Source organism: Lagenorhynchus albirostris, chromosome 12 (assembly GCF_949774975.1).
Source record: "Lagenorhynchus albirostris chromosome 12, mLagAlb1.1, whole genome shotgun sequence".
Lineage (NCBI taxonomy): Eukaryota > Metazoa > Chordata > Mammalia > Artiodactyla > Delphinidae > Lagenorhynchus > Lagenorhynchus albirostris.
Window position 1 is genome coordinate 46,720,080 of NC_083106.1, and position 27,871 is coordinate 46,747,950.

At 40.0% G+C, this 27,871-nt stretch overlaps 1 protein-coding gene across 3 annotated transcripts in view; it reads left to right on the forward strand.

Moving 5' to 3' along the window:
- Window positions 1-2,169: 2,169 nt before the first annotated feature.
- LAMA4 (laminin subunit alpha 4) overlaps window positions 2,170-27,871 on the forward strand; it is a 151,366-nt gene continuing 125,664 nt past the window's right edge. For all 3 annotated transcript variants that reach the window (XM_060167319.1, XM_060167320.1, XM_060167321.1), the window contains exons 1-2: window positions 2,170-2,316; window positions 2,422-2,768. In XM_060167319.1, coding sequence (XP_060023302.1) covers window positions 2,574-2,768 — 195 coding nt within the window. In that variant the 5' untranslated portion in view covers window positions 2,170-2,316; window positions 2,422-2,573. The remainder of the gene's footprint in view (window positions 2,317-2,421; window positions 2,769-27,871) is intronic.

Genomic DNA, 27,871 nt, shown 5'->3' on the forward strand with positions numbered 1-27,871 from the left:
CCCAGAACCACTGTAAACAGACTTAGGATTTGCAGCCTAATTTATTTCATACAAAACCCATGCTTCTTGTGTATTTTGCTGTTTTGCCTCAAAACTAATAATACTATCTGCAGAAAGATGAGGAGGAAGAGTTAGAAACATATATTTAATCAAAAAGATCACAGGTCTTGAATAAATGCACTCCTACCCCCACTGCTCAGGCCTCTCATAGAACCTGACACTGCCTGGCAAGCAGGGAAAAGAGGCAAGCAGGGAAAAGTGTGCAATTAATTGACATTTAACGAAGAACAGGACATAATCCAGCAGGAAGCAAATGTGAACAGCTTTTGTGTACTGACAAGGTCTATATGTGAAGTCAGAATATAATATGTACCTAAACCATTATTGTTATTAATTATTATTTAAAGTTTTTTCAAAGCGAGAGTAGGACAGGATATTTGAGCATCATTTTTTCCTCTTCAGAGTCTGGCCATCTTGTCTCCCAATGTAAGTCTCTTGAAGAACCAACCAAACCAAACATATATTTTTAAGTTCTTTTACTTAATTTAGTGGGTTAACCAGTTTATGTGGAAGAAGATGATCATAATTTAGCTTAATGGTTCATTGCAATACTATTTTTATATCTTGAATTGAAAACATTACAGACGCTTTGGGAAATATGAAAACTTTTTGCTTCTTCCAGCTTTGGCACTTTTGTATTATACCAATTTGTTGTTGAAAACACCAATGACCTTAGCATCAGATTTACCTGTTTTAGTAGTACTTTTACCACGTACCCATTACCAAATGTGTATAACAACGCCTATCTCATTATAGTGAAGAGGGAAATAAATGAGATAATTTATGCAAACTTTTTGGCACCTAGAAAGTACTCAAAAAATTGGGATTTTTGTGAAATTTTTAGTGCAATCTCTTCTATCTCTGAATTTGTGGACTTTATTTCGTGAGTTTCAGTGTGGTGTAAATGTGCAAGATAGTTTTGGAATCAGTGAGGAGTGGGGCCAGGTTTCTAGCAGCTGTGTGACTTGGGCAAATGTCTTAGTCTCTCAGAACCTCCCTTTTTAATCCTATAAAAAGGAAATAATAGTCCTATTTTGCAAAAATGCTATGAGGCTTGCAAATAACACATGCAAAGTATCTGGCATACTGTAGGTGCAAAATAAATGGCTGCTTTGTTTATCCTTAGATAAAACGATTTTTGTCCTATAAATAGAGCTAATGATTAGACTTCATTGAAATGCTTAGTTGCATGATTGTGAGTGATTTCAAACACCTAGAAACTTAAGTGTTATTCTATGGTTGTCTCACTTAATCCTTTTTAAAACATGTTTGGGTCTTGTGGGAATGTTTAAAGCTCCTTATGAAGCCAATGAATGCAAAGCTATCTATCAGCTATCAGTATCTAGTGGCCATTGACCCATCCACATTGGTACCCCACATAATTGTAGCTCAACTTCACCCCGAAGCCTTGGAAAGGTTACATGACAGACAGATGTAGTAGGCATGAGATTACAGGGCAAAAGGAAGAGGTCGGAGCTGTGGGCAGTATATTTGACAGGCTCATACACTGCAAGCCTTGTTCTGGGCCCCTTACAAAGCACCTCTTTAGGACGAAAACAAGATGTTCTTTGTAAATAAAAGTTCATGCATTTGAGTAATGAAGTCATTTTCCAGTGCTGCAGTGAAAGATATTCTTCTCCCGAGCCCTCTGGGTGAGGACTGTCAGGGGGAAGAGCGTGGCCAGCCAGTCTCCAGGGAAGGTATGAGCACAAAGAGTGCAGCAGCCTGTCTCTAGAAAATGAGAAACACTGCCCAAGAAAGGAGGTGCCCTCCCCCTCTGCCATCTGAGAGCATCCACCTCCGGCTCCAGCCCAGGAATCCCTTTTCCACCCACTTTACTGCAAACTATCAGGGCCACATAAAAGATGTACATAAATATAGATAAGACATCCGGCACCGTGGCTAAATAAATAAGAGATGTGAGGAAGCAATCACAAAAGCTGAATATTCATCTGGGGCCCTTGGAGGGGCTCCAAACTGAGAGGGGAGGGGAGGCCGCCAGGAAAGGCCCGGCCACGGTGTCTGAAAGACCAGCTTGGAGGGGGAGGGCCTGGAAGTGAAGGTAAAAAGGGAGTGGTGAAAATGGGTGTGGGAAGGAAGCCAGGACAGCGCAGCCCTCAATCCCGACCGCCAGGGAAAGGAGGTGGCCGGCGCTCGCGGGGCTCGCCCCAAACGCATCCGCCTCTTGATGCTAAGCTTTAAGCTCCATCCATCTGTACATTCTGCAGCGAGAGCCTCTGGGGAGAGAGAGAGAAAGTGAGAGAGAGAAACGGAGGGGGGAGACAGAAAGAGGAGAGAGAGAGAGAAGGGGGGGTGGAGCAGGCTCTGGCTTACTCTCTCACTCTTCCTTTTTCTACTAAGTTGCTCCCTGGGCTGCCTTGAGTTCCCACATCTGGATACTGCAGACGCACAGAAGGTAAAATAAGTGAGGCACCGCTGCACCACAGGGGGGACCGGCGAGGACCAACAGTGGCCGAGCCCCTGGAAGAGCCCTGTCGGATGTCAGCGGAGAGATGGCTTTGAGCTCTGCCTGGTACGCAGTCCTGCCCCTGTGGCTCCTCTGGGGCGCCGCCTGCTCCCGCGCCGCGTCTGAGGACGACAGCGCTTCTCCTTTTGACATTGAAGGGAGCTCAGCGTTCGGCCAACTAGACCCGCCCGAGACCATCGAGGCCCGCGTGGCTCCCGGAAGCCTGCCGCCTGCTGCCAAGGTACAGTGCCCCTGCCATTGTCACCCTGCTGGGGCACCTGTGCCCCGTGTTGTGTGTGTCACACTTGTGTCCCCCTCTCTCCCCACCCCTTTTCCCTTCCCCACCCGCCTTATGAGTTTCACCTGGACGGGTCAGTTCAGAAACTTGAAATAAAGAGTTTTACTTTGTACGTTGGATTTGGACTTTGTGATTTGAGAGCTGAGGCTTTGGAACACATCCCTGTTCAAGCTGGTAAAAGGGCATGTGTCCTGCATATTCTGAGTCAGTAGGCTAGACTCTCAGCTGGGGCTGCAGTAGCACGTCAGTGACTTTCCGCCGCTTGTTATGTCCCAATAGAGTCATTTTTGTCAAGCCACACCACTTAATGTGTGTGCCCTGTCACTGGCTTCCTGCTCCTCTGTGATGTTAGGACAGTGGGAACAATACTGCAGGACTAATCTTTTTGTCACAAATTAAACAGAAGGTCCTCTGCAAGAGGGGAGGGTGAAGAGTGGGTGAGGGCACTAAAGAAGCTGTTAGGAAACTGCAGAGCAGATACCTTAAATAGACACAAGCCATTATATTCCAGAAACAAGAAGTCATGATGAAAGTCAAGCCCCATCCCAAATGTAAAAATGATGGAGATATGCTACTGATGATATGCTTATTCAAAGAGCTGCTGTTTGAATCCCTTGCAAAAGCGTTTATGTTAAAAGCATAACCAAAGTGTAGAAACTGGGTAAAGGTGGATGAATCCAGAGTAAGTGATTTAAGAACCCCCTGAGCCGAGACGGACAACAGCATGTCCAGGGCGTGGGAGATGCTAAATAGGAGGAAAATGAAGTCACCTAAGTTCATGGGAAAGGAAAGAGCAGTTGACCTAACAACACACACATGCACACACACACACACACACACGCACATGCACACACACACACACACCCATAGCTATGATTATAGCAACTATAGAACCAAAGCAGTTATGTGGATTGATACATTTCTAATGCCATTGATGCATTTCTAGTGCCATTTCTAACAGCACTGAAGTCTGGATTATTGCCATTAGTCCTACTAATTGTTAGTATAACCATAGTTATTAAACTACTGATAAGATAATATGCATGAAGATGGTCCTTCTCCAGGAGTGAGCCCTACCCACACCCCAAAATGAGGGGAGGATGGGTAGGGCCAGAGCATACCAACTCCCATTGTGGTGTGAAATGTAATCCCCATGAGAAAGAGGGGCACGCCTTCTGGTCAACTTTGTACTCAGACATGGGGAGAAGCCAGACCAGGAGACACTCCACACAATGAGAAGGCTTCACTTCTCTACAGGCTTGGAATCAACCCCCCAGGAAGCATTATCTCCACCTGTTGCTTTGAGTGGAAAGTTCCAGAATGAAATGCTTAAGAGTAGGATTGCCAGATAGAATACAGGACACCCAATTAAATTTAAATTTCAGATAAACAACAAATAGATTTTGGTTATGTCTCAAATATTTCATGGGATGTGTTTATAATAAAATTTTTTTCACTGTTTATCTGAAATTCAGTTTATCTAGGCATCCTATCTTTTTACCTGCTAATTCTAAAAAGACAGGCACACATAACTTTTTGTAACTCTCATCTCACAAAACGGAAGAAAATAATTATTTGATTTTTTAGGGAACCTTAAATTTATTGCTGAAACACTGAGCAACTGCTTATATACTCGTATGTTCAGTGAAATAATATGAAGGCAGCACAGCAGAGGGTTTTAGATTGCAGGCTTTGCAGTCTGATGGTCCCAAGTTCAAATTTCAGCTTGCCTGCTCCTTACCTTGGGCAAACTACAGATGCCCAACTTGCAGATAAAGAAACTGAGACTTAGATAAGTTATTGATGTCTACTTCATATTTCATACAGTTACTGTGATGAAATTAGATAAAATACATAGAGGACTTAACACAGTGACTAACATGTATAAATGCTTAATACATCCTACGTGTTGTCTTTATTATTATTATAAAAAATACATGGCTAGTTGGATTAAAAGAAACCCTTATTTGGGAATATTTCTCAGAACTTTATTTTTATGGTGCTATTTTACTTAATATTGCTTGTCTGTATCCTTCCAATCAAAAAGAATGTCATGTAGTGTGTTAAATTTGTAATACTGTCGGAGACTAATAGGTCCAGAATGCCCGTTGAGGCTTCTGGTTTAGGGAAACAGAAAGAATCTATTAGTCATTCCGGAGGGTCATATGATGTAGAAAGGGTGGGATTGGGGTAATTATGTTCCCACTGCATAGTTTCACATAATGCCCTCCAGTCAGCCTGCAGTCCCACAGCGATTCCAACGCCCCACCATTCGGGTTTCCCATGCTTTTTATAGCCAGTAAGGAGACCTGAAAGCAAATACATTCTGCAGATTTAATAACATGGTACAACCACTCCACTGAATTGGTTCAGGAGGTTATATTTCATCTGTAGAGAAAAAGAGAACATGGACTCATACAAGACATTATTCGCGGGCGTTTGGAGAGGTGGATGGAAGGATATTCTAAAAATACATTCATTTTATTTGACTCGGATATATATATAAATGGTCATTCCTCAATTCTCCTTCAAAGGGAAGAAAGAAAACTAGTAAAGCAAGCATGGAGCAGTGGGAGGTGCTAGGCTGACGGCCTTCCTAAGGCTCTCCCACGCCCCTCCATAGCAGGACTGGCATCCTCTCCACCCTCAGCACAGACTAGGGCATACTGGTGCACAGTGTGGGTTAGGAGAACAAATACATTCAACATGCACTGAATAAAAGGATGGGAAGCATGGGCTGACCAAGAAGGAACGCCCCTCCTTTCTTTCTAAAATAAGCACAAGCTCCTCCAGGATGCAGAGAATTTAAAAACAGGAGCACCATGGGTGCTAGTTGGTAGGATTTTCCTACTATCTGCTTTTTCACAAGCAGATAATTTACTGAGTCCATTATTTCTGAGTATATGGTGAGAACAATGATTCTCAGCAGGTGGGGGTGGGCAAAGGGGAAACTAGGTAGTGTCAAAAAGTGTATTTAGTATTCTAATATTCCACATTTAAGAAAAGAAAGACTTAATTTTATTATACACATTATAGCAAGTGAAACTAGGCAAAAGTCTTCTTGGCCAATACGGAGATGCAGAAGAATGGGAGGGGACGCAGGGATGGAGATGGGAACAGTCCCCCAGGAGAGGGTATCAGAGTGTCCTTAGGAAGAGTGACATTCTTGTTTATCAAAAAGAAGCAGGAGTTAAACAAGGTCAAGAACACAGGTTAGAGGTTGATTAAAAGAAACCCTTAGTTGGGAATATTTCTCAGAACTTTATTTTATGGTGCTATTTTACTTAATATTGCCATATCCCCGTTGTCTATATCCTTCGTGGCTGGAAAGAAGCCACCCACAGACTCAGAGAGGAGCGGGGACTTTGCTGGAAGGGCAAAGCGGGAGGTGGTGGAAGGCGACGGTGCCATTACTGCCTTTGGTAGATTATTGAGAAAATAAGGGAAATAATTGACAATACTGAGCAAACTTCCCTGAGAGGGGAAACCAGGAGTTTATCTCCTGATAACCTGATTGGATTTTGCAGTTGCTGTTCTTAGCTTCCCTCCAAGAAGATTCGTGCCCCATGAACCACAAATGTACCTCACACTAGACAAACTTGCTTGCTAAGAAAAAAAAAGCAATATGAACTAGACTAATTTTGCGGGACTTTTCTTCTAGACACCCTTCCTGGTTGATCTGTGATCCCATGCTCCAACACGTAGTTAGGTGCCCTGCCACTAAAGGATTGTAGTATGTTTATTAAAAGACAGCTCAGATCCCTTTCACTATCTGCTTTCCGTTGCCTTATCTTGCTCCCTTACTTTGAGAAAGGCTTTGTAGAACAACATCAAGACTTCCAGTCACTGGCCTAAGGCCATCATTCTATACCGCTGTTCAACAGAGCAGTTGGTAATTTAACACCCACACCCCACCCCCAGCCTGGCATGCAGTCATTATTTCACTCACTTAATACCATCCAAAGAGCAGGTCTGGAGACCTACCATGTACACAGTAATAAAGCAGGCACCAGGCGGGACAGAAAGAAGGCAGAGTCACATCCCTACCCTCAAGGAGTAAGCAATCTAAGACAGAAAAATATACACGTAGCCACTATATAAAGCAGAATGAATTTATGTTCTGTAAGAGCAGCTATCAGCTAAGTGCCATGTGGGGCTACTGTGGAAAAAGTATTACTCCTGGGCTAGGCCAGTAGGGCACAGCCACTTACTCACCAAACACCAAAGAAAGTTCCTGGGAAACATTATTTTAGAAGGACTGGAATACAGTAATGGTAATAATAATAATAGCGTGGCTTATCGATGACACTCATTGAGTATTTACCACGTGCCAGACACTGGTCTAAGCACTTTCCATGAGTTATTTCCTTTAACCCTCATAACAGTTCAGTGGGATTGGCGTACTTATTATCTCATTTTGCAAACGTGGAAACTGAGGCACAAAGCATTTGCCCAGGCAACCTGCCTGGTAAGTGGCCCAGCTAGGAAGGAGTTTATGATAGTAATTCAACTGTGCAAGAATATCTAGAAAAATGTGGTGAGGTAAATATAACTATCTGTAGGAACAATTTTAGTCAAAGTTTGATAATTTCTTAAAGTGAAGATATATAAAATACCATTCAAAGACCATTTATGCAGTGCTTGCTAGATGAGTAGCATAAATTACATGGCCTATCTTACAGAATTTATTATAAAACCGCTGGAAAACAGAGAATTCCATTTGCTGTAATACCAGAGCTCTCAGATTTAACCAGAAGAAATGGGTTTTTTTAATTGTGGTAAAATATACACAAATTTTATTATTTTAACCATTTTTAAGTGGCATTAGGTAATTCACCATTCATCATCATCCATCGCCACCCATCACCATCACTACCATCCATCTCCAACACTTTCATCTTCCCAAACTCAAATTCAATACACATTAAACAATAATTCCTGTTAGCCTTTTCCCCAGGCCCTGGCAACCATTATTCTACTCTCCGTTTCTATGAATCTGACTACTCTAGGTATCTCATATAAGTGGAATCTACAGTATTTGTCATTTTGTGCCTGGCTTATTGCACTTAACATAACGTGGTCAAGGTTCATCTATGTTGTAGCATTTGCCCAAATTTCATTCCCTTTTAAGGCTGAATAATATTCTACTGTATGTAATATCACATTTTATTTATCCATTTGTCTGTTGATGGACATTGAGTTATTTCTACCTTTTGGCTACCGTAAATAGTGCTGCTATGAACATTGGTCTACAATTATCCATCAGAGTCCCTGCTTTCAGTCCTTTTGAGTATATACCTAGAAGTGGAATTGCTGATCCTATGGAACAGAGACAGTTTTAAAACTCAGATTTTTACGGAGGCCGAGCAAAAAATAACTGGGTAGGGAAAGGAACACATCCTGTGAGTGGTGGGGCCCAAGCAGCAGCAGAGGACGGGATGCCTCTTCCAGAGGGCACCCACCTCTCTGTGTTGCCAGGCCTTCTGTTTTTTTACAAGAAGACAGAATCTGGATTCTTAAGTGAAATTGCTGACTCAGTTTTTTTAATGCCCTGTGGGAAGCACATCTGAGGACTGTTTATTTGCAGTCCTCTGCTTTACGACATTTGAAATTCACCTTTCATCAAAGGCACAATGTGGGCATCTAGCCAGACAGATGTGCTATGAATCCAGCTCCCCTACTTTCTAGCTGTTTGACTTTAGGCAAATTAGTGCATTTTTCAGAGGCTCTGTCTGTTTGATTTTAAAATGAATACAAATGTATTTTCTTTGCAAGATATTTGTGAAATTTAAGTGAAATCGTGTGTATAAGCTGCCTAACTCAGTCTGCCCTCATTCTCTCTTCTCTCCCTCCCTCCTCACCCTTTTTCTTCCATTATCTGTTTTTATCTACCTGTGAGTTCAGATTTGTAGTATCAGTCTATTTTCATCTAAATTTTTGCTTATTCTGTAAATTTGATTACTTTCAACTTTTGCTTACAAATTTGCTGATTATCCAACACTGGACAAGAAGGAGACTAGTTTAACTATTAAAATAATTGTATCCCTAATGGTTCTTTAAACATAACCTTTCCCCAGAAATAGGATAATCTGAACAGTTAAGAGAAATGAATGAGTTTTCCCAAATACCCAAAAAACTAAACAAAAAACCCAGCATATTTGCTATGACAAGGGCTATAACCTTTTTTTTTTCCCTTTCACAATTAAATTCTAAAATCTGACTTGTCATAGATTCTTGAAGCATATAATGCCAAAAACACTCCTCTCCTTTAGGGTTTTTCCTTGCTCAAAGTAACCACATAAATATAATGATGGCCAGACATAGTTATGAGACATTTGATTGGTTAGAAACCATTAAAATCAGATTGCCAGTACATGCTTTGAGTTCCAAAACTTAGCATTTCCAAACAATTACTTTCGTGTTTTCTAAAGCAAATAATCTGCTACTTGACTGAGATATAGTGACCACATAGAAGAATATTTAAATATCTACTCCAGCATTTGCCAAAAAGCAGCATTCTTTTTTCAATTGCTTTTCTTTTTGCTCCTAGTGTGGTAAAGTTAAATTCTGGGAAATGGTTTACTAAAGGGAAGTTTAACCACAGATGTTTGTAATTCCAACTTAAGTTTCCCATCAAAGTCTTAATGAAATTCAGCTGCCAGGCAGTCAGCTCTGAATCTGAGTCTTTTTATCATGAGAAACTTGGGGAAAACAGCATTCTGAGGCTGACTGGTAGTGGGAAACTGTCCATATTCAAGCCCAAATCCTCTACATGACGGAAAAAAAAAATACACGAAGAAACAAATTCTCTTAAAAAAAAAAAAAGGCGTGGGGGGTGGTCAAATGTACTTTAAGTAACATGTAATACGGCCCTCTTTTCACTTCCAGGAATTTCTTAGTTTGTGTGTTGTGTTTTGCTGGAGGCTAGAGATCTAGTGTTTACCTAAATGGAGTAAAGTATCAATGTTTATGACTCCATGAGAACCAATGAGTTGGAGAAATCCCATAACATTAACAGCTGCATTAATTAACCCAAGCCCCTTGGAGACTAGAGCAGTGATCCATGCTGCATACTACAGCTAAAAGGATGCTTGAGCACAGTGCAGATTCTGTATATTAATATTTATTTTGAAATTATGCCTTCCATTACATGGAGTGGCATGATTACTTTAAAGGAAATCAAGATGTCTAGAGATCAAAGATGTCTTCACTAAAACTCACCTTGGACGTGACTGTTACATGCAACACTGTTGTCTGTTTACAAAGTGAACTGCAACATGGCACACTGCACTGAGCAGCTCTGTAAAGCCAAATGTCGACCCAAAGGAATGCATAATATAGACACAAGCAGAAGGCAAGATAAATGTCTAAAAAGCCTTGTACCGTGGGATGCCAGGGCTGTAGAACCATCTAGAATCACTGCAAGAGCCAGAGCACAAGTTCAGGGTTTAAAATCATGGCTGGCTGCTTCTTCCACACAGAATTATTCCACAGTGCCTTTCAAGGTTCACAGCCACAGTGTGTATGTTTCCCTTTGATGATCAGTGATATAATCTGACAAGCTAAGTGTGCCCTAAGTGTAACCTCTCTTCCTGCCGATATGCCATGAGTCCTAGGAGCAGCAGAGCAGTTCTGTCATCTGTGATTCTGTTAATCCCCAGGTCACAGGTGAGGTGCTAAATGCCTGTTATTTGGAGACTGAACTGAGTCTGAATGCCTGGAGATGGGCCAGTGTTTCTTTGTGGTGAATGAATAACTGCCTCATTCTATATTGTTCCCTTGGAATTGCTGTCTGTCGTGATCAATGCCAGCAGACACCCTGAAATTCCTCTCATCAGGGACAAGCCCTGAAGCCTCTATTGCAGCACAGAATTCAGCATAGAGGAGACGTGTTTGAATGCGGAGCCAGTGGGTGGTTATTATTGGATGTATAACTCTATTGGACCTTGCACTGGGAACCATAAAATCAAAGGGATCATAGGATGTTAGATCTAGAAAGAGAGTTGAGAGATTCAAACCCTCTCATTTTGTAGGTAAGGAAGCTGGGTTTCAGAGGGGTTGGGGTGCTTCACTCAAGGACACAAAGTTCATTAGCAGCAGTGCCAGGAACTATGTCTTCTGACTTCCAGCCTTATTTTCTTTCAAATTATTTCAATCAACTGAATCATCCTTAGCTTTAGAACTGGGGATCATTAAGTAAAATATATTTTTTAATAAAATATATATATGTATACACACAGATATATATATATACACAGATATATCTTTAAGAGAAGAATTGTTTACTTCTAATATACTATCACTTTACTCTTCATTGTTTCTAGTTAAACTTAAGTTGAATTATCAGTAGGAGAGTCTCCCAGAATTGAGTGGAGTGGGAAAAACACTGAACCATGAGTCTGGAACTAACTATTCTTGTTCATGGCCATGCCACTAACAGCCAGATTACCCTTACCAGTTAAAGGAACCTGGGTAAATCCCTTCACCTCCTGGGACAGCTTGAAAAGAACAAAACAAAATCAAGGTTACTTCAAGCAACCAAGTTCTATAACTGGCTAATAAATAGATCAAATTATAAACTACTTAAAGGGGAGCTGACCTAAGGAACGGAATCACTCAGAGTCACAACTGCTGTCCTAGTTAGAACCCCAAGATTTAGTATCCAGAACCTGAGGGAAACACAGGGTCCTGATCTGGTTAAGAGGGTTGGGTAGGGATGGTTTAAGAGTCCTTTTTCCTGCTTCCTTCAGGGTCAGAGCTGAGAATGGTTTGCAGGACAGAGCACTGGCCCAGCCACTGACAGGAGCCTTTCCAAGATGACACGCCCAGGAGGTTTCCCAGCCAGCATCCGGTGCAGACACCTAAGTGTGTCCAATGAATATTAATGGTCTCCCATGCCAGGGTTCCTGCTGCCATCTGCCCTCTCCAGACCCTTCAGGGTGACCCTAAGCATGAAGCTCCACATGGAAAAACAAGAAGGATGACAATGGATGAGATAAGGGACATGGGGACTTGTGTCCCTGAGTCTTCTAAAACTTAAATGACATGTGACAGAGGGTCCAGAGAGGAGAATGTCTTTTCACTCTGCACAAAAGGAAGGAAGAGCCAGTGAGGGATTATTAATTCACTGTAAACATCAACTGAAATCACTGCATTATAGTACACACAATAATGCCACCAACTAAGCCTTCATGACAAGGTAAAGAGGAAGCTTAATTTGATAGCCTGCTCTAGATTGAGCAGAATGCAACATTTGGAAGCAAATATTTTAAAGGACCTTTCTGGAAGTCAGAATCGCCAGTGTGTGAGGGAGCCTGCCCTGGGGGTGTGAATGACTGTGGGGAGGAGGGGTCGAAATCGTGGAGGCCCCAAATGTGGCCCAAGGACAGCGGCACCAGCAGCACGTGGACCCGTACTGGGAATGCAGACTCCCAGGTCCCACTCCAGAATCAGCATTTTCACCAGATGCCCAGGTTGTTCACATGCACATTAAAGTATAAGAAGCACTAGTCTCTAAAATGCAGCTGGGCTTAGATTTTAATGGACTTCAGGAAATTGAGAATCCAGAAAAGGGAAGCATTTTTGACATAATTATAGAGAGGCCTATAAAATAAAACCAAATCATGGCTGCATGAGGCTAGTAAGAGAGCTAGCTCATAGGCCCACCGGGGTACTAGCCCCCGGCCTGGAAAGGTGCACTTCAGAATAAAAATCAAGCTTCAAAGAAAATTGCTGCTTCAAGGCATCTGGAGGAGCTGAGAAGGTAACATCACTTCCTGAAACCCTGGCCCGCACGCAGCAGGTGTTCAGGAAGGGAATTTAAAGAAAGACATGAATAATAATAATATTTTTAATGTTTATTAAAATGCTTAGAGGATATCAAACAAACAGACAAAAAAGACAGACATGAAATGATAAGGAAGGTTTCCTACTCCCAGCACACACAGCCTAGAAACAGGACCACTGGAGATCTGTGTCCTTGAGGGGAAGGGAGCAGAGACGGGAAGAATTTACTTGTGGAACCTTCTTGGAAACAGGGCATTGCCAGACTCTTAGGAAATAGTGGGATTATAACGTTCTCTCTTGCTAACAAGGGAAGCTTTCTAATTCAGGACAGTGTGTCTTCGGGGAGTGAGGAGTGTGGTCTCTGGCCTAAACTAGAAAGAAACTTGATAAGAGATATGGAAGAGCTAGCTCCCCGGAATGAGAATTGCCAAGGCTAGCCCTCAAAATGGAACCTCTCTAGAGGGATTGAGATTTCCAGGAAAGTGCTGTTGAGACAGGGTCTCGGCCTCCTCCTGCATCAGCAGAGTCACCTCCATTCTCCTGGCCCCTTCCAGGTCTCCTTGATGCAGCCACAGCCCTGAGAGGGCCCCTTGTTATTCTGTAACAGCCTTACAGGACAGCTGTCACCCTTTTGATTTTAATGCCTAACCACCTGCTTAGCACTAGCTGTGTCCTAGGCATTGTTTGAGGTGCTCTATGTGTATTATTAATTTTGCTCATAAGCTAATGAGGAAGGCACTGCTATTAGCACTATTCTACACTTGAGGAAACTGAGTCATCTAGAAGTTGAGTAATTTACCCAAGATCACAGCTTAGGGAATCTGGCTCCAAGCTCTTAATCTCTGTCCTGTAAATGACCCTCTAATGTCTGTTTCTAAATCTCAGAGTGTCTTACAATAGCTCAGCTAACAAGGGTCCCCAGTATCATCCAGGAATGCCAGAGTGGTCTTAGAAGCTGATGAGTCTATTTAAAGAACATTTAAATTAGTGGTATGTTTATACTTTGACTTGTTTTTCAAGTTATAGAGTAAACTCACTCTATCATCTCAATAACAATAGGAGGTTCTTCTTTAGGCATAATAGGAATAAAGAGTGACATAATATCTGAATGTATATGTATTTATGTATCTTCAAATATGCTAAGCATTAGTCATTTCAGTGGAATCCTGAGTTTACATTAGGGACCTACAACTTAAAAGAACTTGATAGAAGGCTAAAGAAAGAACTTGAACTGTAGTAAAAGCAGGATCTCAGGGGAAATGATTAGACAAAGTATGTCAATCATAGGAAAACTGAATGAAGTCTTAGAAACTATTTATCTTTAAAAATTTTTCTTTATAAAGGAAAATATGGAAAGAAATGGAGTTTGGCAACTGAAAGGATTCAAGTCAGACCTAAAAGACACATAAGCTGTTAACTTCTTTCCTAGAAATTTTTTTTTAACCTTTGCTTTTCATTGCTTTTGTTATTTTTTTTAACTTTAATTTTTTTTAACATCTTTATTGGGGTATAATTGCTTTACAATGGTGTGTTAGTTTCTGCTTTATAACAAAGTGAATCAGTTATACATATACATATGTTCCCATATCCCTTCCCTCTTGCGTCTCCCTCCCTACCACCCTCCCTATCCCACCCCTCCAGCCGGTCACAAAGCACCGAGCTCATCTCCCTGTGCTATGCGGCTGCTTCCCACTAGCTATCTACCTTATGTTTGGTAGTGTATATATGTCCATGCCTCTCTCTCACTTTGTCACAGCTCACCCTTCCCCTGAGAAAACCATAATTCAAAGAGTCATGTACCGAAATGTTCATTGCAGCTCTATTTACAATAGCCCAGAGATGGAAACAACCTAAGTGCCCATCATCGGATGAATGGATAAAGAAGATGTGGCACATATATACAGTGGAATATTACTCAGCCATAAAAAGAAACGCAATTGAGCTATTTGTAATGAGGCGGATAGACCTAGAGTCTGTCATACAGAGTGAAGTAAGTCAGAAAGAGAAAGACAAACACCGTATGCTAATACATATATATGGAATTTAAGAAAAAAAAATGTCATGAAGAACCTAGCAGTAAGACAGGAATAAAGACACAGACCTACTAGAGAATGGACTTTCCTAGAAATTTTCAAGCACTATATAAAACAACATGTCTGAAATAAGTGAGTTATTCATTCAGCTCACAGTGATTAAGAGCTGAGAGGAACCAGGCAAGGCATCAGTGATTCTGTCTGGAACAAACCCAGGTAGCCTCCACCCTGCTGGACCAGGAGGATAGCTCTGCTAGCAGCAGTCACTTGTGGAGTCTGCCGTTAGCCTGGAAGAAAGGAAGGTCCCCCAGATAATCACGCCCAAGAATCTCTACTGCTTCTCCTATCCCTCTAGCTTCAGGTTTTGAAATGTTTTGCTTACTGTCTTAGTTTGCTAAGTCTGCCATAACGTTATACCACAAACTGGGAGATTTAAACAACAGAAATTTATTTTCTTACCTTTCTGGAGGCTAGAAGTCTGGAATCAAGGTGCCATCAGGCTTGGTTTCTGGTGAGAGCTCACTTCCTGGATTGTAGATGGCCGCCTTCTTTCTGAGTCCTCACATGGCCTTTTCCCTGTGCACATGCAGAGAGAGAGAGAGAGAGAGATCTCATCCTCTTTTATAAAAACACCAGTTCTATCAGATTAAGGCCTTACCCTTACGATCTCACTTAACCTTTACTAGCCCCTTGTATGCCCTACCTCCAAATACACTCATATTAGGCACAGAACTTCAACATATGAATTGGGATGGGGGAGGGGTGTTAACTGAGTTGGTAACACCTACCAGGGGAAGCATGTAAGCAGTAACTCTTTTTTTAATTAGGCAAAGTAATGTATAATAGCAAAAGAGAGCTTCTGGTAAAATTAGTAGTGTTATCACTCTGTATTAACCTCAGCCAAAAGCAAAAACAAACACAAAAATTTAATTAGCATTTCATTTTGATTGTACATTTTTATGAATGTGTCACAATTAATTTTTATTAGATATTTTGAAATATGGAGAATAGTACATTCAGCCCTCTATTGCCATCTTGTATTCCTTAGGTGTTCAGGGACACTTGATTGATTACCATTAATGTTTTTATTCTCTTATTGTAAAAAGGTACCTACTACCTCAGCCAAGTTGCTTTGTATGATATAAACAGGAATAGAATCCAGTCAAAGAGATAAAACAAGTAAACAGTAGTGTAATACAACTAAATGTTATCAAAACTCTTGGAGGGTTTAGAAGGAATGTTCACTCCTGGTGGGAAGTTCACAAGTGCATTCATGGAAGAGGTGACATTTGAGTTGAATCCTTAAGATTGAGGAAAATTCAAGCTGAGGCGATAGGATAAGTAAAGTCAAAAGACACAGGGTTCTTCTGGAAAGGGATATAGTCCTAGTTGGTGCTACTGGATAACAGGGAGCCACTGAAGATTTCAGAGCAGAAAAGATGCTCAATGAGAATTCTTCATCAACATTAATCTGGACATGGGCTATTGGATGGAGGATGCAGTAGGCAGCAGAGAGCCTGGAATCGGGGTAACTTATATCATGTATTGGTAATTGTCCAGGAACGAGTAAGAAGGGTCTAGATTTAGATGGTGGCCATGGTCTGGAAGGAAGAAAACAGACGCTGGGGTCATTGCAGAGATTCTATCAGATGACTTGCCCTGTTTTGGAGAGCAAGGATGACAGAGAAGTCAGAGGTGCTGCTGCTGTTTGGAGAAATGTATTACATCGTGGGAAAAAATCTTGGGTTCAAAGACCTTTTAACACAAGACCTACTAAATCAGTGGCTTTCAAGCTGAGGCTTCATGGAAATGCATTGCCTTGGGTATAACTTGGGGTGAGGGAGGCTGAGCAGCAAGAAGTGGGGGCTCTTCTTCCTTCAACCAGTGCATCTTTTTAATCTGTTTTATAGATGAATTCTACATGAGATTTCCCTGGGAAAAAAGGAATTCTCTGCCCTACAGTGTTTGAGAGCCATGGTGCTGGGGGCTTCCGAGTTGATATTCTAAATCATGACAGGTCTCCAAAATATTGCCCAAAATCTCATTCAAATCAGTGCTTCCTAGGCAGTTTCTCAGTGTTAACATATACCCGCCTCTGGGCCAGTGCGTATTGCTGATTGCACAGAGCTGCTGGTGTTCTGAGCATCTCTGCTGCGGCTCCAAACACAAGCTAGAAATCACTGAACAACTGGTGCTCTCCTAAGAGATATTTTTATGCTTCCTGTTCCCTGTCTGAGGATATTTTTGGCCCTTTCCTAGGAAATTCCACTTTTGTCTCAGTTATTACCTGGGAGTGCTGAGGAAAAGGCAAAGGAGTTTTGGAAAGTTTTGGAGGGTGGTAGTGGGTTGAACCGATAACCGGTATCTTTCAGTCCTCATAGGAACAGTCAGATGTTTGTATGGTTCTTATTTTTCTAAACCAATGGTTTCATCATTATTAACATCATCTTATCCTAAACCTAAACCGTTACTCACCTGCACTCTGACCTAAAAAGACAGCTCTTAGTCTTACTTTTCCCTCCCTCAACACTGGATTACACCCACCTTTGGTCCTTCATCTCCAAGGGCCAAAATGCTTCCACTATGAGTGTTATGTCTATTAAAAGTGAGAAAATAAACATCTAAAACCATATTTGATTTTTTTTATTTGAATGAGAAAAGTGACACCTTAAGCATTTCACAGTGTCATTAAGGCAAGTTGCCACTTATTTTATTTTGCTTTATGACATATATTCAGAACACTGAGAACTGATCTTCTGATAAATTAGGAAAGCTTCCTATATATCTCAACCCAAGTTTAAAGAGCACAGCTTTCAAAAAGCTCTTGACATTGGACAAATGTTACTTACAACTGAAAAATATTGGAATTTCCAATGACTACTAACTCAGTTGAAAAACAATGTTAATACTTTAAAGCTTCCATGAGGGGATATGGGGATATATGTATACATGTAGATGATTCACTTTGTTATACAGCAGCAACTAACACAACAATGGAAAGCAATAAAGATGTTTTAAAAAAAAGTACATTTTAAAAAAGTTAAATAAATAAAAATAAAGCTTCCATGATTTACAAGGTATATTCATACATATTTCCACCTTTATTCCTTTCAACTAAATTACAAACCAGGCAGGCCACTGGTTATTAATCTAATTTATATAAATGTGGAGATGTTAAATACTTTGCCCAATGTTTCATAGCATGGAACCAGTATGAAACAGCAGGCAGCTTTATAGAATTCTAGACTGTTAGGATGGGAAGAGCCTAGAAAGCATCGTGCCACTAATATCATTGAAAGAGGAGGAAACTGGAGCCAGAAGTTAAGTCACTTCCTCGAGGTCCCACAACAAGTTTCTAGAACTGGAACCAGCCAAGTTTCCTGACTCTTAGAGCAGTCCTCTTGTCCTACTGAATGACAGCATGGATGCCATCACCAGAATAAGTAATAGGGGTGAGGAACACCTGGTGATCTGTATGTTGGGATATTAAACAAGTTGGATCAGACAAGAGCATATCCACGTGTACCTTCCTGTTATGACTTATGTCACCATCTGTGCCTTAGTCCTAAATAATTTAACTACTAAAATATTAATTCTCTTGACCTTTTGGTCAGTATATTTATCCCAATTTTGAATTTAATTTATAACCACACTATTCATACCTCTTCTTTCATTTCAAGGATTTTTGCTTTGTCCCCATATGGCTATTGACCCCTTAAATTATGCTTTCAGCACCCATACTTAAAAAGAAAGCTTTCAAGTGCACTAAGATTTCAGAATTTCCGGTTAGAGTTTCCTGATGGTCATATAAAAATAAACAACACATCCTGGATCTTAAAAGGAAGAAAGAAAATAAGATCAATTTCAAAAATGAACAATGACACTTTTGTTTTAAAACAATTGAAGAACAAAGTTTAAAAATTCCCAGACCACATTATGTCTGCTTTTCCCCCTGCACAGTCATCATTCAGGTTTCCACATGACTGTAAGAAACTTCCCTATCATGTAGCAAAACAATTATAACATGAGAAATTAATGAGGAAAATTAAATGTGTGCTGGCACCAAAGTGGTCTACTCTGGCAGTTGTACCCCGTTGTGACTGCCCCAACCTGCTTTAAAACAGTTCTGAGTTTCAGCATCTCCATTTTTATTTGTGGAGCTTTTTCACTGCTGATTTCAAAGTCAAGCCACCCCACTCTTGTAACAGCAAGTTTCTCAAAGGCAATCTACCAATTCCCAGCAGAACTGTAGTTAGTAAAATCCAGGGACTGCACCAGGAGTAGCATCTGCTTAGATGTGCCGAGTCTAATAGAGGATAAGAAATAAGGAAGATTTCAGGGGTTGGGGTAGCCCGCTGTGGTCAGCAAAATAAGAAGGTCTTTGGGAGGCAGAACAGTTCTAACCTGCTGCGCACTCAGTGGTTCACTTTCAGAATGGCAGGCACCATCATCCCTTGTTCTCTCCCGTGGTCTTGATGTGAGAAGGATGCTCAGTATGGTGAAAGTAATACCATATTTAAGGAAATATAAATATCTTTGTCAGATCAGAGTAATAATCTTTGGGGGAAAGGATAATACTCTTTGTACTGGGCTTAAAATCTCTGTGTTTTTTTAAAGGGCTGGGCTCTTCCTACTCTCAAACAGTATTGGTGATTATTTTGGCAGGTGAAGCACATTTTCCTTGTGACCTGTGTTTTGGGACCTGCAATATATCAAAATGTTCAGTGGAAATAAGCATTTTGTTGCTTTCTTTTCTGCAGAATATCTTTTTATCTGCTCTTCCATTCAGTTGTTTTGAAAGCTAACAAGTGTTGGACGCTTGTTTTAATTTTAAGACATTATATCATCATCTCAGATTATCTAAACTGTTTTGATTTTCCTTTGATTACGATCTCTCTTTTTGTAATCTGCTAACGTAAGTTCATCTAAAAAATGTGCTTTCTCCTCAAAGTCATAAGTCACCATGGATTTCCTTGGAACATAGTTCATATCGTCTAAGAAATTTACAAACTTTTTTTCTTTATATGCTATTCACTTGTTTTTTAACATATTTATTGAAGTATAATTGCTTTACAATGGGGTGTCAGTTTCTGCTGTACAACAAAGTGAATCAGATATACATATATCCCCATATCTCCTCCCTCTTGCGTCTCCCTCCCACCCTCCCTATTTCACCCCTCTAGGTGGTCACAAAGCACCGAGCTGATCTCCCTGTGCTATGTGGCTGCTTCCCACTAGCTATCTATTTTATATTTGGTAGTGTGTATATGTCAATGACACTCTCTCACTTCATCCCAGCTTACCCTTCCCCCTGCCCGTGTCCTCAAGTCCATTCTCTACGTCTGCATCTTTATTCCTGTCCTGTCAGTAGGTTCTTCAGAACCATTTTTCTTTTTTTTTACATTCCATATATATGGTTAACATACGGTATTTGTTTTTCTCCTTCTGACTTACTTCACTCTGTATGACAGACTCTAGGTCTATCCACCTCGCTACAAATAACTCAATTTCATTCCTTTTTATGGCTGAGTAATATTCCATTGTATATATGTGCCACATCTTCTTTATCCATGCATCTGTCAATGGACACTTAGGTTGCTTCCATGTCCTGGCTATTGTAAATAGAACTGGAGTGAACATTGTGGTACATGACTCTTTTTGAATTATGGTTTTCTCAGGGTATATGCCCAGTAGTGAGATTGCTGGGTCATATAGTAGTTCTATTTTTGGTTTTTTAAGGAACCTCCATACTGTTCTCCATAGTGACTGTATCAATTTACATTCCCACCAACAGTGAAAGAGGGTTCCCTTTTCTCCACACCCTCTCCAGCGTTTATTGTTTGTAGATTTTTTGAGGATCACCATTCTGACTGGTGTGAGGTGATACCTCTTCATAATTTTGATCTGCATTTCTCTAATGATTAGTGATATTGAGCATCCTTTCATGTGTTTCTTGGTAATATGTATATCTTCTTTAGAGAAATGTCTATTTAGGTCTTCTGCCCATTTTAGGATTGGGTTGTTTGTTTTTTTGATATGAGCTGCATGAGCTGCTTGCATATTTTGGAGATTAACCCTTTGCCTGTTGCTCCATTTGCAAACAGTTTCTCCCATTCTGAGGGCTGTCTTTTCATCCTGTTTATGGTTTCCTTTGCTGTGCAAAAGCTTTGAAGTTTCATTAGGTCCCATTTGTTTATTTTTGCTTTTATTTCCATTACCGTAGGAGTTGGATCAAAAAGTATCTTGCTGTGATTGATGTCATAGAATGTTCTGCCTATGTTTTCCTCTAAGAGTTTGATAGTGTCTGGCCTTACATTTAGGTCTTTAATCCATTTTGAGTTTATTTTTGTGTATGGTGTAAGGGAGTGTTCTAATTTCATTCTTTTACATGTAGCTGTCCAGTTTTCCCAGCACCACTTGTTGAAGAGGCTGTCTTTTCTCCATTGTATATCTTGCCTCCTTTATCAAAGCTAAGGTGACCACATGTGCGTGGGTTTATCTCTGAGCTTTCTATCTTGTTCCATTGATCTATATTTCTGTTTTTGTGCCAGTACCATACTGTCTTGATTACTGTAGCTTTGTAGTATAGTCTGAAGTCAGGGAGCCTGATTCCTCCAGCTCCGTTTTTCCTTCTCAAGATTGCTTTGGCTATTCCGATGTCTTTTGTGTTTCCATACAAATTGTGAAATTTTTTGTTCTAGTTTTGTGAAAAATGCTATTGGTAGTTTGATATGGATTGCATTGAATCTGTAGTTTGCTTTGGGTAGCATAGTCATTTTCACAATGTTGATTCTTCCAATCCAAGAACATGGTATTTCTCTCCATCTGTTTGTATCACCTTAAATTTCTTTCATCAGTGTCTTATAGTTTTCTGAGTACAGGTCTTTTGTCTCCTTAGGTAGGTTTATTCCTAAGTATTTTATTCTTTTTGTTGCAATGGTAAATGGGAGTGTTTCCTTAATTTCTCTTCTGGATTTTTCATCACTGGTGTATAGGAATGCAAGAGATTTCTGTGCATGAATTTTGTATCCTGCTACTTTACCAAATTCATTGATTAGCTCTAGTAGTTTTCTGGTAGCATCTTTAGGATTCTCTATGTATAGTATCATGTCATCTGCAAACGGTGACAGCTTTACTTCTTTTCTGATTTGGATTCCTTTTATTTCCCTTTCTTCTCTGATTGCTGTGGCTAAAACTTCCAAAACTATGTTGAATAATAGTGGTGAGAGTAGACAACCTTGTCTTTTTCCTTAACTTAGAGGAAATTGTTTCAGTTTTTCACCATTGAGAACGATGTTGGCTGTGGGTTTGTCATATATGGCCTTTATTATGTTGAGGTAAGTTCCCTCTATGCCTACTTTCTGGAGGGTTTTTATCATAAATTGATGTTGAATTTTGTCAAAAGCTTTCTCTGCATCTATTGAGATGATCGTATGGTTTTTCTCCTTCAGTTTGTTATTTTGGTTTATCACATTGATTGATTTGCATATACTGAAGAATCCTTGCATTCCTGGGATAAACGCCACTTGATCATGGTGTATGATCCTTTTAATGTGCTGTTGGATTCTGTTTGCTAGTATTTTGTTGAGGATTTTTGTATGTATATTCATCAGTGATATTGGCCTGTAGTTTTCTTTGTGACATATTTGTCTGGTTTTGGTATCAGGGTGATGGTGACCTCGTAGAATGAGTTGGGGAGTGTTCCTCCCTCTGCTATATTTTGGAAGAGTTTGAGAAGGATAGGTGTTAGCTCTTCTGTAAATGTTTGATAGAATTTGCCTGTGAATCCATCTGGTCCTGGGCTTTTGTTTGTTAGAAGATTTTTAATCACAGTTTCAATTTCAGTGCTTGTGATTGGTCTGTTTATATTTTCTATTTCTTCCTGGTTCAGTCTTGGAAGGTTGTACTTTTCTAAGAATTTTTCCATTTCTTCCAGGTGGTCCATTTTATTGGCATAGAGTTGCTTGCAGTAATCTCTCATGATCCTTTGTATTTCTGCAGTGTCAGTTGTTACCTCTCCTTTTTCATTTCTAATTCTATTGATTTGAGTCTTCTCCCTTTTTTTCTTGATGAGTCTGGCTAATGGTTTATCAATTTTGTTTATCTTCTCAAAGAACCAGCTTTTAGTTTTATTGATCTTTGCTATTGTTTCCTTCATTTCTTTTTCATTTATTTCTGATTTGATTTTTATGATTTCTTTCCTTCTGCTAACTCTGGGGTTTTCTTTGTTCTTCTTTCTCTAATTGCTTTAGGTGTAAGGTTAGGTTATTTATCTGAGATGTTTCTTGTTTCTTAAGGTAGGATTGTATTGCTATAAGCTTCCCTCTTAGAACTGCTTTTGCTGCATTCCATAGGTTTTGGGACATGATATTTTCATTGTCATTTGTTTCTAGGCATTTTTAAATTTCCTTTTTGATTTCTTTAGTGATCTCTTGGTTATTTAGTAGTGTACTGTTTAGTCTTCATATGTTTGTATTTTTTCACAGACTTTTTCCTGTAATTGATACCTTGTCTCATAGCATTGTGGTCAGAAAAGATACTTGACACTATTTCAATTTTCTTAAATTTACCAAGGCTTGATTTGTGACCCAAGATATGATCTATCCTGGAGAATGTTTCATGAGCACTTGAGAAGAAAGTGTATTCTGTTGTTTCTGGATGGAATGTCCTATAAATATCAGTTAAGTCCTTTTTTTAAAAGGAGAAAAAAATGAAAAAGCAGTTGAAGCTTTAAATGAGGGTAGATTTTTGCTCTATTTCAGCTGTTCAGTGACTGTGCTATTGACAGGAGAGTATTAAAAACCAAGTGCACCAGGTTCTTGCTTTAATTATTGATAGATTCTCAGTCAATTCAATCAATCTCGTAGCTACCGAGAGAGCCACACAACCAAGTATTCCTATTACCATTCTTTTGCTCATCTCACTTTGGGTAAAATGCATTAGCAGAATGAATGAGGATAAAAAAATATTCTCTTCTTACAGTTGAATGGCATTATCCCTATGCATAAATTATAACTTGGAAATTATTGTCAATTCCAAACTCCTAACTTTTAAGCCACATGATAGTCCCTTATGGGATCCTGGTGACCACAAAGAACTAATGAGGCTTCTAGGCATATCTAACACTTAGTTCAGGGATTAGGGCATGCCTCCAGTATTATCCACAATATGGGGACAGAGAGTGGTATCTCTGTGTTAGTATACTGTAAGCCAGAATGTTGCTGAAGATGTCACATGAGTTTAATCACTGATATTAAACTAATCCTTCCAAAAAAGATCACAGAAAGTAGGAAAAAAGTCAGTCCATCTGGTGCCTTTTATTGAAGTAGATTACGGAGCGGGGGGGAGGATGCCTAGTTTGAGCAATAAAACAAAAGGACTATAAGTTTGAGTCTCTCTGCCTTATGGGAAGTGACTAAAAAATGCCCTGTTTTCCAGCCTTTAGGCTTCAGCCTTCTCCTTGAAGAAAACCGTGCAAAAATGCCACCTCCTCTGAAGAACCATTCTTGATCCGTCCCCCACCCCCATGTTAAAAGTAATTTCCCCTTCCTCTTTACTCTCTCAGCATTTCTCTGTACCTCTCCTATACTATGATTCTTAGCACTTTCTACCATATATTATAGTAATTTACATATGCACCTTAAATGCCCCCACTAAACTCCTGGAGGCCAGCAGTGTCCGTGATTCATCTTCTGATTCCCCAAATTGACTGGCCAAGTGCCTTCAGTATAATACTTGCGCAAGAAAATAGTTCATGCATTCCTTATTTGTTGAATGCCTGCTTTGTGCCACACCCTAAACTGGGCCCTGGGTAAACAGTGCTACATGAAACAGAGAGACAGAATGAATAAATGACCATACCAAATACTGAAAGCCAGAACGGTGCTGATTTTTCTGTTTGTGGCATGTGTCCATTCTGACATAATCCTGTCATATACCTCTGATGAACAAGTCAGCATTCAGCTTGACATCAATAATGAACCATGACATCCCTAGGCTGTTCATTCCAGGAGCTGTGTGCTACGGGCGAGAATGCCTTTTAAGCTAAAAGCTTTGTCTTTCCCACTGTATATGGAAAAATTGACTATGCACTTTCATGGAGAAGGCCTAGCTAAGAAATGTTTATATTGGACCAAGCCCCATCTCTAAATCTGGGCTTGTTGCTGAATGGTATTTTGTTTCCTTGGATCAGGGAAGGGGTCTGGAAACATCTGTAACTAAAGTATTGTTTTAAAAGCAGCACAATTTTTCCCCCTCAAATTACCGATAACAAAATTACTTTAAATCAAACATTCTCAGCCTTCCTCATCCATTTCCTTTCATAAATGTGTATTATTTTGCTGTCATTAAAAACAGCAGTGCAGAGAATAGATCTATAGCACTTAAGGCATTGCCATCTCCTTTGCAGTCATTTTCTTTTCACTTTGTGTACTTTACCTTCACTTTTATAAACATGGTTTAACACAGTAAGTATCTGGATCAAAACAGTAATTTGGGCGCAAAATTTAAAAGCTATAAACAGATAATGTCAGGTTGTAAAGTGATTCTGAAACTACCCTTCAAAATTTTTACTAAAAGGAAAATGTGCAGGTTATTTATGCCATTTATCAACGTAAAATTGAATGAAATAAAGATTTAAATAGTATTTTACCAAAATCACAAAATAAAATTTTAGGGGAGGGAAGTTAGGGAGGAAAATTATAGGAAACAATCCCAAATAACATGAAAAGAATGGAAATTCTGTACCAACTTTGAATCTCATTCATGTTCTAAAAATAATAGAACTTAGGAACAGTTCATGATATTGTAGTTAAAATTTTGTTCATATAGATTTACCACTTGTTGGAAAAGTTTTTCTGTTATTGTTGTTTTAATTAGCTCCCCAAATTGAGGAGTTAAATGTTCAGGATGATAACTCATTTGCGTTGCTTTCTGTAAGCAGTTGGTGTTTGATATATTTATTTATGAACTGTTTGAAAATGGCCCTGTCATCAGAGACCCTGAACAGACCACCACTCTGAAATACTTCAGTTGTGGCCAGAAGATTCATTCTCCTGAGCCTTTTAGGTGCTTGACACATTGTAGAGATGTAAAATGTTTGTTTAATGAATTCTACTGCTCCCATTTTACAAATAAGAACACTTGGGGTAAGAGCTCACTGTCATTTGCCTCATAAAATTTGTCTTATAAAATATATCAAAATATATCAATATATAAAATATATCAAAACTTACAATCCTAAGTTTTGAACCAGTCACAAACCCTCTGTGGGATCTAGCCTCTCTCAGTGTTGAAGGGCAATGGTGTTAGTTTCATGGCCCAGTCAAAATTGTAGTGATGGTATTTTATTAGTACAATTTATAGGTCATAGTTCTCCTGTTAGGTGGGTCAAGCTCTCATACATTCTGCCCAACCAGACATCTGCTTCTGATTCATAAGGGAAACACCTGCATAACCGCTGCTGTATGTTACACAAAGGGGCATCCTTTCCCAAGGCCCATTGTCAGATCCCTCAAATGAAACAAGAGAGGTGTCAGGGATACAGCTGGATGTCATACAACCGGCTTCTAACAAGAGTTGACTTCTCTAATGAGTAATTACATTATTTGCTTCACAGTCTATTTCTATCTGCACTAAACAGAAACTGCTAAAACTTGAAACACTAGCTATAAATTATTATATTTAAATTACAAACAATTGCCATATGCCAAATCTAGTAATTACAGAGGGCCGACGGACAAGGTTTCCCATCTCAGCTGAGCCACACAGAGCAAACCTGAGCAAGATTTAAAAAGTGTTCCCCCCTCACCTGCCCCCACTTCTCCATCCCATCCCACGCCCCTCCCTCACCCTCGTGCCTGGGGAGTGGTAGTCAGAGCTCTGGATGATGATGGCACTCACCCGTGAAATGAGGGCGATGGTACTACTGGAATAACTTTAATGAGATTCTTGATAAATCTGATAACCATGAGCAGAGTTGACCTTTATCCCAGATAAGCCTGGGAAAGGCAGAAGTGGACAGTGTGGGCCTGTTTGCAGCCCCAGAACAGCCCCCACCATTCTTAACATCACTTTTTTCATCATCATCAAGAAGTGTGGTTTAGTGGAAGGTGCACTAAGGGTGGCATTAACTTGCTCTATGTGCGTGACTTTAGGTGAGTCCCTTACTTTTCTCGGTTGCAGTTTTCCAAACTTTAAATAAGAGGTTAGATGAAGGAACAACTAAGATCCTCGGCAGCTCTGGAATCCTGTGATCCTATAATACCAATGTATGTATAGTGCCATACATTCACTACATATTCATTAAGCACCTGCTGTGCAGGGCACTGAGGATACAGTGACAAAACAGATAAATCCAGATTCTGTTCTCTGGAAGCTAAGTCTTCTGAGGAAGAAAGACAATGAACCAGTAACTTCAGGGGTCATTGCTGAGCTGGGTTCCATAAAGGAAGACTTATAGCTTACTGAAAAGCTACCAGTTAAAACAGACACGTCCAAAAGGAAGGGAGGAAACTAACAGCTATTGAACCCCTTCTCTACCCTTCCATTGGACTTTAACTGCACAATATTAGTTGATACTCACAACCACTCTAAGAGATAATATGGTGATCACTCCCATTTTTTTCAGAAAGAGAAACTGACACCTAGCGTTAAATAAGCCAGGCCAGGTTACCCAGTAGTAGAACTGGAACTGGAATCAAGACCTCATGCTTTCCACTGCTCCCAGTTGTCTCCAGAGGATGCCACTATAAGGAATTATGGCTCCTGTAAGAAACAGACTGTAGTGCACCACATCAGTGCACATAAGAGATAAAACAGTGATGTCTAGAAGTTGGTGGTATCCTCAATGGAAGCATATATGGAGAAGAAATTGATTCATTCACTCAACAAATATGTACAAAACTGAATGGCTGCCAGGTATATGGTTGACAGATGGGGACTTGAACATGGATATACATGTGTGCACTTCTTAAAATGGCAAAGAATAGATTTTCAACATATTCTGACAATTTTGGATGCAAATTCTAAAGAAAAACTACCTAAAGAGATGTGCTACAGAGTGTGGTGCGGGGGGAGGATTTGTAAGCTGTTGGAAGAATAAGGGACAAAAAGAGGGACAGAGAGAATACATTCGAAAAGAAAATTTCCCCCTACCTTTGAAATGCTCTTAATCTTCTTGATTTAACAATTAACTGACTGCAATTATACTGAGAAACCTATCAAAAC